This window comes from Callithrix jacchus, chromosome 1 (assembly GCF_049354715.1).
Source record: "Callithrix jacchus isolate 240 chromosome 1, calJac240_pri, whole genome shotgun sequence".
NCBI lineage: Eukaryota > Metazoa > Chordata > Mammalia > Primates > Cebidae > Callithrix > Callithrix jacchus.
The window spans coordinates 128197757-128210129 of NC_133502.1; the positions used below are offsets into that span (position 1 = coordinate 128197757).

Sequence of the window (12373 nt, forward strand, 5' to 3'; positions counted from 1 at the left end):
AAATTTGGGCCGGGAGCGGGGGCTCACGCCTATAATCCCAGCACTTTGGGAGGCCAAGGTGGGTGGATCACAAGGTCAAGAGATGGAGACCATACTGGTCAACAAGGTGAAACCCCGTCTCTACTAAAAATACAAAAATTGGCATGGTGGTGCGTGCCTATAGTTTTAGCTATTCAGGAGGCTGAGGGAGGAGAACTGCTTGAACCCAGTAGGTGGAGGTTGCAGTGAGCCGAGATCGTGCCATTGCACTCCAGTCTGGGTAACAATAGCAAAACTCCGTCTCAAAAACAAACAAACAAAAAAAGTGATTTGATGGATTTATTTATTTATTTATTTTGAGACAGAGTTTTGCTCTGGTTACCCAGGCTGGAGTGCAACGGCGCCATCTCCGCTCACCGCAACCTCCGCCTCCTGGGTTCAGGCAATTCTCCTGCCTCAGCCTCTTGAGTAGCTGGGATTACAGGCACGCGCCACCATGCCCAGCTAATTTTTTGTATTTTTAGTAGAGACGGGGTTGCACCATGTTGACCAGGATGGTCTCGATCTCTTGACCTCGTGATCCACCTGCCTCGGCCTCCCAAAGTGCTGGGATTACAGGCTTGAGCCACCGTGCCCGGCGATGGATTTTTTTTAAAAAAATGAGCACCAATATATTCAAATAGCTAAATAAAATGTTCTATTAAATGTATAATAAGTAAAGGAGAAGTAAAATTTTGATAAGTTGTATATCTAATCAGGGATCAGAGCAGGATGATAGAAATAAGAAAGAAGGTAATGTCAGCTTCCAGCATCAAAATGTGTCAGAGAATGAGAGTAACATCTTCCTGCTCTTGCTGTCATTCTCAATATTGGAGAGGCATTAAGGATTGAGGTACCTCAGCACACAGACCTGTGTTTTATCTACCATAGATGATTATCACTATAAATGATCAGCCATGTATGGCCATAATTTAGTTTTATAGAGAATGTTATAACTTCATCACATAGGCCAGATTAACATAATTGAATAGTGTCATGATTCATGAAGAGAAAGTTAGAGGAGGTATAGCCTGATTGAAAGTTTACTAGAAACATGGCTTATAATGCAGAATTAAATTCATGGATTTAACAGGGAAGAAATTGAGGCTAAGTTCCAGATGGGCAATTAAGGTAAACAAATGTGGAAGCACATTAGTGTAGAACAGAGCATCCAAATTTTCATGAATTAGTTGAGGAGCTTCTGGAAAATGGACATTCTTATTCAGCACGTGTGGAATTCTGCCTTGATGCGTTTTAAATCTTGCATGATTGGATCAAGGAACTCTTAAGAAAAGGTCAAACGAGAGGATATGAGAAATATAGGTGCTTCAGTAGCCATGTGGGCATGGGAAAATGAGAATTTTGAGAAACTGTTATTTCATAAGTGTGTATCATAGCTGATCAATTTATAACACTTTCTTTGGTGAGAGGCGAATCATACAATCACCTGAACTGGCATTCCAACAGTGTATTTCCTAAGTGACAGGACAAGGGGAAGCACATATAAATATTTGTGGTCTTCTGGCATCAATGCCTCTAATGTTTTGAGTTTAAATATTCTGTAGCATTCACCATCAGCCTTGATGTTGATCTCTCAGGTTACGATTTGCTCCACTGTTTAGTGGTCCCTTTTATCCTTATCACCTCAACGTGTTCACATTAATATCCATACTATTCTATTTTAGTTATAGGCATTTGAAACAGTCTCACTTTTGAAATATAAACTTTGTGATTTAGGGATCCTATATTCCTATTTTACTCGGTATATTTCCATCACGTTGCTATCCTAGGCAATGAAAAGAAGATGCCAAAAAGAACTCTCAAAACCTTAAGTAATTATTTTCATAGCCAGGCATGAGGACTCAGCTTGATGCTAACACTGCATGAATGTTTTGTTGGCCCCGTCATACCTACATATCATTGATGACATGTCCCCTTTACTTTGTAGCGCCCCCTGAATAACATCCTTCCTTGAAGGTAATGTATATTTATTTTTAATTACTAACTTTACATTGTATAAAATATATATGATTGTTAAGTTATTTTCTTTTAAAACCCATTCAGCCTACCATCGAAATGGAAGATCCTGTTGTGAGAGAAGCAGTACAAAGAAAGAATGTACACACAAGAGCAGGTACATTTTCAATACAACTAGAATGCTGGAAATAAGTACATTAAATTATTGGAAGTACTCACATTCTTCTTACCCCTAATTATTTTTATTCTAAATTGCATGGAAGGCACTGATATAAATGTTATTGTTGTTATCCATATTTCAATAAAAATTAATTTAGAAGTATTAGAAAACGAGATTCTAAAAATATAAATTTTAACTCAGATGTTTCTATTTTAATATTTTGAATAGCATAACATTTCCAATATGGAATTTTTATACTTGTCAGGGATTCAAAGCAGTGAATTTTGGGACTCTGAGATATTTCCAGTGTCTTATGTGCTAGTTGGAGTTCTGATATTTACCTAAAGGAAAGCTTTACTGAGATGTCAGTTTCTGTATTAACTTTAGAGATTTCCTGTTAATGTTATTAGACTGATGATCTGAAGCCAATGAGATGCTCTGACAAGCAGAATGTGTGTGCATGTGTGCGTACTGGTGTGTGTATGAGTGTGTTTGTAGCATCTTTGATTATCAAGAACTAGGAAAGTAATCATTCATTCATAACTGGAAGACAGCCTTTTAAAATAGTGGTTTTTGAGACTTTTTGGTATAAAACTTTTTTGTTTATTATTTTGAGACGGAGTTTCGCTCTTGTTACCCAGGCTGGAGTGCAATGGCGCGATCTCGGCTCACCGCAACCTCCGCCTCCTGGGTTCAGGCAATTCTCCTGCCTCAGCCTCCCTAGTAGCTGAGATTACAGGCACGCGCCACCACGCCCAGCTAATTTTTTGTATTTTTGGTAGAGACGGGGTTTCACCATGTTGACCCGGATGGTCTTGATTTCTTGACCTCGTGATCCACCCACCTCGGCCTCCCAAAGTGCTGGGATTACAGGCATGAGCCACCACCCCCGGCCGGTATAAAAGTTTTTTTTAAAAAAATAATTGCATAGAGGTGACCAACATCATGAACATCATTGAGGCTACCAACATCATTGGCTGTTTTCCATTTCAATACCCTTTTGAAATCCTTAACTATGTTGTGATGCTGAGAAATAATATGCAGAATTTTTGTGTCCTAAAATGGAATGTGAGCTGTTCTGCACTTTACATATCTTTCTGCCACTTTATTTTGTGTACTTTGTATATTTTCCAGATGTATCCACATTGATGTGATTAGCTCTGGTTTAATTCATTTTACACTTTTCATTGTATTCCCTTATATCACTCTACCACATTTAGACTCTCCTGTTGCTGATAAATGAAGAAAAAAAAGTAAAAGAAAAATGGGCTGGGCACAGTGCCTCACACCTGTAATCCCAGCACTTTGGTAGGCTGAGGTGCGTAGATCACGAGGTCAGGAGATCGAGACCATCCTGGCCAACATGGTGAAACTATCTCTATTAAAATATAAAAAATTAGCTGGGCATGGTGGTGCATGCCTGTAGTCCCACCTGTTCAGGAGGCTGAGGCACAGAAATTGCTTGAACCCAGGAGGCAGAGGTTGCAGTGAGCCAAAATTGCGCCACTGCACTCCAGTCTGGCAACAAAGTGAGTCTGTCTCAAACAGAAAAAGAAAAATAATGTCAGATTAAAATGGGCTTTTGTTTAATCAGTTTGTATCTGTGAATATTTGCTATATGAGAGTTTAAGGCTGAGAAGTTCAGAATGCAAGCATTCACCACTATATTTTACAAATGCCCTTAGAATTATGACTCATGAGCCTGTAGCCTATGAAGTTATGACAATTCATTTCTCTAAAGAGGTTTACTGTTCTCTTAAAAAAAAGAAAAAGACTGAAAATAGCAAATGACATTCTCTTATTTGACCTCTTGGACATCCTTGGATGAAATTGCAATGTACTCATATCAAAATTCAGAACCAATGTTTTGAGCAATATATATAGTTTGTGAAAGTCTCATGATCATGAGCCCTTGATGATGAAATGGCTTTCAAGGTTTACTTTTGCATTTTTTGCTCTTTTTTTTTTGTCTTACAAAAGCTTAAATTGAACAGTTTTATTTCTACAGACAGCAGGAATATAATTTTTAAAATATATTTCTGTCCTGTCTCATGGCACTGTGAACTCTTCAGATCTAGCGTGGACCTGGACTTATTTTTACATGGGAACAATTGGGTTAGTTTCTTTGTTGTTGCTGGTGTTGTTGTTGAGACAGAGTTGTTCTGTGATGTGGTTAAAGCTTAAGCTCTAAAAGCAGTAAGCTTTCCAGTGGTTCTTTCTGTTGGGAGGTGAAATGGCAGGTGAAGTTGGGCCTTGTTATATGTAAGGCAGAGCACATAGCTACAACTAAGTAAAAACACCCAGCACCTTCCCAAGAGTATTGGCCAGAGTAACACATTAATATTTCTTGAGCTCTTCTCCACTGGCAGCTGGAAAGTTTTTGCAAGAATCCCTGTTTCTGGTCTGATTTCCTATGTTTTTCTGACTTCTGCTGAGAGGATGTTTTATCCTAAACTGAAGAGCTATAGTTTTAACTGAAGAGCTAGAGAGACTGTGTTGTGTTACAGCAAAGTGCAGTAGTTCCCCCTTAACTGTGGGAGATACATTCAGAGGCCCCAGTGAATGCCTGAAAGCACAAATGCTACTGACTCACTTTTTTTTCTATACTTACGTATCTATGATAAAGGTTAATTGATACATTAGGCACAGTAAGAAATTAACAATACCTAATAATGAAATGGAAAATTATAGCAACATGCTGTAATTAAAGTTATTCGAGTGTGGCCTATGAAATTGGCTAAAAATGGTATTGTTAGAACAGGTGGAATGAGTGACCAGTGTCAAACAGCATGATTTCTGGACCAAAATATGATGTGGGCAGTTAAAGTCAGAGTAAACAGCAGCGCCCCTTATCCACTCTATGTGTGGAAAAGATACGCTTGCCATGTTTTTCTCTGCTGTCACACCACAGCAACAATCATCAAAAAAGGCAGCTTCTGTGACCAAACATGAGAGGTTTTCCCCATCAACAAGCAAGCAATACTTCTGCAGACGACATAAACAGGGTGTCATCTAATTCAGTTCTCTCTCTCTCTCTCTTTTTTTTTGAGACGGAGTTTCGCTTGAGTGCAATGGCGCGATCTCGGCTCACCACAACCTCCGCCTCCTGGGTTCAAGCAATTCTCTTGCCTCAGCCTCCCGAGTAGCTGGACTACAGGCACGTGCCACCATGCCCAGCTAATTTTTGTATTTTTAGTAGAGATGGGGTTTCACCATGTTGACCAGGATGGTCTCGATCTCTTGACCTCGTGATCCACCCGCCTTGACCTCCCAAAGTAATTCAGTTCTCTTACTCTGTCTGCAGATAGCATCAGATTCCACAGGTAAAGGGCTCAGTCCCATGAGACTGCCTCCCTATTATCCGTCCTAATTCTGAAACTCCAGATATTCTGACCAATTGGCTTCAAATTGGGGTTCCCAGGACTCCCTCTCTGGGTTAAATTGAATTGCTAGAATGGCTAAAAGTACTCAGGGAAACACACTTACCAGTATACTATGAATGACATCACAAAAGGTACAGATGAAGAGATGCATAGTGCAATGTAGGGGGCTAATGGCAGAGAGATTCCATGCCCTCTCAGGACACACCACCTTCCAGAAACCTCCATGTATTCAGTGATTTGGAAGCTCTCCAAGCCCAGTCCCTTTGGGTCTTTATGAAAGCGTCAATACATAGGCATCACTAATTAATCACTGGCTATTGGTGACTGACAACCTTCAGCCCTTCTCTCCTCCCCAGAGTTTGCAGAGTGAGACAGAAGATCTCAACCCTCTAATCAGTCATGTCTTCAGGATGGTGACCAGTTCCCATCCTAAATCTACCTAGGAGCTTCCAGCTAATGATGCTGTAATCATTAGCATACCAAAAGACATCACATTGGAAATTCTAAAAAGTTTAAGAATTGTACACCAAGAAATGAGTCAAAGTCCAAACAGATTTTACATCCGCAATTTTGAATTATGTGGTTACAGATACTAATAGTTACCTGTATTCCAAAATATTACATTGAAAACTCCAGAAATAAACAAGTCAAAAGTGTTAGTGTGCCAGTCTGAGAAGCACAATACAATCTTGAGCTATTGCCCTCTATCCATCCCAGGATGTGAATCATTCCTTTGTCCAGTGCATTCACATTGCATGTGCTGTCTAGCCATTAGTCATCAGCACGGTCTCCTCCTGCATCCAGCTATCCACAACATTAAGGCCTGAAGGTCCAGGAACATTCAAAGCTGATAATCTTTTTTCTGACTTAGAGTCAGGGGGTGAATAGTGGCCTAACACTACATGACAATATCTACATCATTCACCTCACTTCATCTCATTACGTAGGCACTGTATCACTTCACATCATCACAGGAAAAAAGGTGAGAACCATACCACATATTTTAACAGGCCACATTATGTACAGATGTCCAATATATGCACTGTACATAAGTGTGCACAGTATGTAGATATGTACACTATGTACACGTGTACATAATATGCACAATATGTACACGTGTAAAATATGTACACACATGGGTGTACACCCACTTTGATAACAGGAGTAATTTTTATTTAATATACTAAAAATAATATCCCAGAACGTACTCATAATATGTACATTTATTGGCATGTTGCAATAAATGTATATAATAGGTACAATATGTACATTTACTCTGATGTACATATGTGTACACAATACACATGTAGAATAAATGTACATAATCTATAAAATATGTACAATTATATAATGTGTAGACAATACATAGGTACATAATGTGTACAATATGTACATTTATTGAAATATCAGTTATATAATATATATAATCACGATATCATATATAATCACAATAATATATATAATGCATAATATCACAACAAAAGTACATATTGCACACATTACCTACATATGTATTGTGTACATATTATGTACATATATATTGTGATAACACCATATGTACAGGTGAACATAATGTACACAGTATATACATATGTACTATATGTACAGGTGTACAAATATGTGTACATTATGTAAATTATATATGCATGTAGAAATAGGTGAAAACTATGTACCTACACACAGCACTCTACCCCACAGCCCCCGCCAGATGGCCCGTAGCAGTCCCCCCTGCCCACCTTGGCTGCTAGGGACCGGCTATTTTGAAAATGTGGTGTAATATGATACTGGGAACCCTATCATAGGGAGATGATAATGTTATTCTGTTTTTTTTTTTATGTTAGGCACAATAGCACTAGCACTAGTACACCTCTGCGATATTGACAAAAATGTCATCCTCAGCCCCCGTTGACATTAGAATTGAAAGCACAGGGGGGTTTCAGCCCTTGCAATGTTTAATTCAATATAATTGTTTTTTTGTGAACATTAGTGAACATATCAGAGCGTGGTGTACACCTCTTGCCATATTCAGAGTATTTCCATATGGGCAGGAACATTATCCTCTCCTTCCCTGGATATTAGGAACAATATCACGGGACTGGTGTACAGCCCCAGTCACATCGTGAGTAATATTATCTGTATCTCCTAGTTATTAGGAACAATATCACTGGGGGCTTGTGCACTTCCTGAGACATTTGGAGTAATATCCTCTCCATTTTTGGATATTAGAAACGATACTACAGTGGTGGTGTACACTTCCTGCGATATTCAGGGTGTAATCATCCTCTCTCCCCAGGATATTAGGCACTACATCACAGAAGCGTTGTACTTTGCCTGTGATATTGGAACAATTACAGAGTGTACACTTGCTTTCACAATGAGAGTAATACCTACTTAGGATATGATGGATAATATCACAAAATGTACACACATGGGTGTATACCCACTTTGATATTGGAAGTAATTTTTATCTAATATACTAAAACTATCCCAGAATATACTAATAACGTGTACATTCATTGGGCTATTACAATAAATGTATATAATATGTACCATAAGTACATTTACTGTGATGTACATAGGTGTACACAATACATATGTACAATAAATGTACATAATCTGTACAATATGTACATTTATATGTGCATAATGTGTACGATATGTACATTTATTGTAATATCACAATGATGCCATATATGTAATCACAATAACATATATATAATACATAATATCACAGTAAATGTACAGATTGTACAGATTATGTACATATAATTTCTTTTGGTATTACAATATGTAAATGTGTACATAATGTACAGATTACGTACATATGTACTATATATACACGTACATATGCATGCACATTATGTACGTTATGTACAGATGTACAATATACACGTTTACATAATGTGTATATTATGTACAGATGTACAATATGTACACGTATACATGATGTTTACATTATGATCAGATGTACAGTATGTACACATGTACATATAGTTGCACATTGTGTACATATGTATAATATGTACGCATGTACATATAGGTGCACATTATGTGCATATGCATAGCCCCCTAGCCCAGTGAGCAAGAGGACGCTGCATTGCCCTAGTTGCCAGCAGGGGGCATCTTGCCACTACAGTATGAGCAAGAGAGCCCTGCAGTGGTCCGCCACCAGGAGGGGGCACCCAAACCCGCCTTTTCAGATTGCTAAGGCTCCGCCACAGATGTGCATCACGTCACAGTGCCGCACTTTGTTGCGTCACAGCGGTCTGCACAGTTGCGTTCTCCTTAGTATAGACCTGGGGGCACTTCAGGATGGAGCTGCGTCCTCTTCAGCACAGACCCTGGGGCTTGGGTCTTACCGTAAGAGGGCCTTGCAGTGGCCCTAGTCGCCAGAAGAGAATGGGGGCACATCACCGGGAGCAAGAGGGCCCTGCACTGCCCAGCCGCCAGCAGGAGTTACCAGAGCCCGCCTTTTCAGATGACGTCACGGTACAGGCGTGCGTTACATCTCAGCAGTCTGCGGAGTTTCATTGTCCTCATTGCAGACCTGGCGGGGTCACTGCGAAGGTGGAACTGTGTTCTCCACAGCATAGATCCAGTAGGCACAGCCTCACTTTGGGACAACTCTGGGCAGCGTCCACAGTGAGTAAAATTCTTCCAGGTTGCAGCCTGACTCCTTAGGGTTAGAGACTAGTAAGAAGATCTCGGTGTTCTCCCAAGCCAAGGCCACACGGCTGTAGTGCGAGGTGCACACCGCAGCCTCAGAATACAAATGGAGCGTTCCTAAGGCAGCTATGACATCCGAAATGCAAATACAACACCCGAGGTGCTCATGCAGAAAAAGCATTAGCTATGATGCTAATGCAAGGCCTCAGTCCACAATGTTACTATAAAATCAGCACTGCTCATGCGGCCCGGCCATACAGCAGTTTGAATTGTCAACACTGACTTAGCAGTGCAAATGCGGAAACTAACGTATGGTTAGGGCTTAGGGTGAGGATCAGGGCTAGGGGTTAGGCTTAGAGTTGGGGGTTACCGGTTAGGCGTTAGGATTTAGGGGTTAGAAGAATTTTAGGCAAAATAAACTGTTTATTTAACCGAAGGAGGCTTGGGGCTTCGAGCTCTTAGTGATGGCAGCTAAGTGAGGCTTCTCCTTGGCCCCAGCTAGGCCACTGCCTGTTGTGGGGATGGTTCCCTCAGCGACCCTAGTCATACAGCCAACTGGCAGCTGGGCTTGTTGTCATGGACTGGTTGGTTTGCTAATGTTGTTAAGTCCGTTTTAATGCCTCCAATTCGATTTCCCTTTGCTTTGCAAGACCTCAGGCTAACGGCTTCCTCCTGTTTTGCTTTAACATGTCAAAACCATAATTCATTTTCATTTCACTTTACTGGCATTAATAGAAGTAAATTCACATTTTTGTTGTTATTCAGAAAGTCAGTTTAATTGGCAACCTATTTGTGATAGTACGTAAAATAATGTCTGTTAATCATTAGCATCTTAGATTAGATGAAATATGTTAACTAAGGATGTGTAAGATGTACAGTCATTTGGTTCAGTAAGGTGGAACAACTGGAAGTAGGAAGTGGGGTGCTTCTAGGTCAGAAGTAGATAAAACAAAAGGTTGCATTCTTTTGAATCCTTGATCAGCCTTCCACTGAATACAATTTAGTCTGGTTCAGTGAATTTGCATTTTTACATATACAGTAGGGCAGAGGAATGGTGTGATCTTGGCCCACCACAACCTCGGCCTCCCAAATTCAAGCGATTGTCTTTCCTCAGCCTTCTAAGCAGCTGGGATTACAGGCATGCACCACCATGCCTAGGTAATTTTTGTATTTTTAGTAGAGATGGACATCCACCATGCTCAGCCTACTATCAGTATATTTGCTGTGGTTGAGTATCTGTTCAGATATTTACCCAGTTTTAAAATCACATGTGTATTGTGTAAATATCTTCTCACATCTGTCTTGTCTTTTTGTTCTCTGAATACAGATTTTCACAGTAGAATATTTAGTTTTATAAAGTCTGTTATCAATATTTTCATGAATTGGTATTTGATGTTGTGTGTTAAAACTCAACACCAAACCCAATGTCATCTAGATTTTCTTCTAGATTTTTTATAGTTTTGCATTTCATATTACAGTCTCTGGACTATTTTGAGTAGGTTTTTGTTTTTCTTATTTTGTATATATATTCATTTCATTCTACATGGCTTCCAAAGTCTTCCATCACCATTTTTGGGAAGAATATGGCTACAGTGGGCTTCATTTTGGCTGGAGTTTCCAAAATTATTACATTGAATAAACTGAATATTGAATGTTATAGGTATTTCAGGACAGCCAGGCCGGGGTGCACGTCTGCTGAGAAACTGAGCAAGAGTGTCTGTGCTGAGCTCTGGCGCCACCAGAGGGCGCATGACCCCACCCCTGACCAACTTCCCTCTGAGATGCCAGGGTAGCACGAGGGTGGTGTCAACTAAGTCTTGTTCAGTGGTAAGTAAAAATCTTCCTTTCCACGGCCCTGAGTGCAGAGAAGAGAGTCTTTAGAGTACTAAGCAAAGAAAGAATTTCATCTAGAAAAATGAAATCCCCAAATCCCATCATTACGACTACACCCTGATATCATTGTCAACATCCAGACACAGTGGCTGCTAAGATATGTTCTCACAGTGGCCTCTAATATAATAATCACACCGTGCCCTAACATTACTATGATACCCATACCGTGCCCTAACACCAGTATAATATCCATACCATACTCTAACGCTAATCTGATATCCACACCGTTGCTTCTAATACTAATGTAATACTATCTACATGGTTTCCTGATGTTAACATAATATCTGCACTGTTCTCCATTACCAATATAATATGTACACCAGGCCCTAACACTAATATCCACACTGTGCCGTAACACTAATGTATCCACACAGTAGCCTCTAATACTAATAAGTATAATAATATCTACTAAGTGGAGTCTGTTGACACTGAGGCTTTTATAAGAGTTCACAGCTTTGGATGAAGCGTAGCCTCTATAGTGGATTTTGGTGATGTCTCTGCTTTTTTGGCATAGTATTGATATGGTTGTTTTAAAAAGTAATTTACTTTTCAATAATGTCATACTTCTAGGAAACTTCCAGTAGCAGTGCAAAATACAACCTGTTTCTTTTCTTAGAATCCCCAGCAGTTATTGCTGTACTAGATTTGCGGTGTCCCCAGAATACTCCGGTATATTTTACCTAAAGCATGGACACTCTCCTAGGTTACTACCACATAACCACTAGATCAGGAAATCAGCACAGTTCCTACGTGATAATTCAGTTCACAAACTCATTTCACTTTTACCTCCTGCCCCGCTTGGGAGTATAATGTGTTTCTTCATTTTGATCCAGTTTTCCTGACACTGTTCTTAAGACTTTCCTGCATATTTATGATCTTGACACATTTAAAGAGCATACAGGTTTTTGTTTGAACACCTGTTTTCAGGTCTTTGGGGCATATAGCTAGGAATGGAAGCACTGAGTCATATGGTAAATCTACTTGCAACCGTTTGAAGAAACTTCAAATTATTGGACACATATGCTGCACCATTTCATATTGTCACAAGCAGTGTTTCATAGTCCACATTTCCACACATCTTTGTCGACACTTTTTTTTTAGTATGACTATTCTAATGTGAGTTAAGGGGTATCTCTTTATGGTTTTAATTATGACTAATGATGTTAAGCATCTCAAGTGCTTGCTGGTGAAGTGTGTATTAAAGGGCTTCGTTAGATTTTAGATTGGGTTATCTTTGTTGTTGAATTGTAAGTTATTTATACATTCTGGATAACAG

The 12373-nt window shown here is 39.6% G+C and overlaps 1 protein-coding gene across 5 annotated transcripts in view; it reads left to right on the plus strand.

Moving 5' to 3' along the window:
* The first annotated feature begins 8825 nt into the window (after window positions 1-8825).
* Window positions 8826-12373, plus strand: part of LOC144579329 (uncharacterized) — a 48089-nt gene continuing 44541 nt past the window's right edge. For 3 of the 5 annotated variants that reach the window (XR_013526705.1, XR_013526706.1, XR_013526707.1), the window contains exons 1-2: window positions 8826-9180; window positions 10865-11031. Coding sequence is in view for 1 of the 5 variants with exons in the window: in XM_078349610.1 (XP_078205736.1) it covers window positions 8851-9180 (330 nt within the window). In the remaining 4 variants the exon portion in view is untranslated. The remainder of the gene's footprint in view (window positions 9181-10864; window positions 11032-12373) is intronic. The other 2 variants (XR_013526704.1, XM_078349610.1) reach the window with 1 other exon arrangement.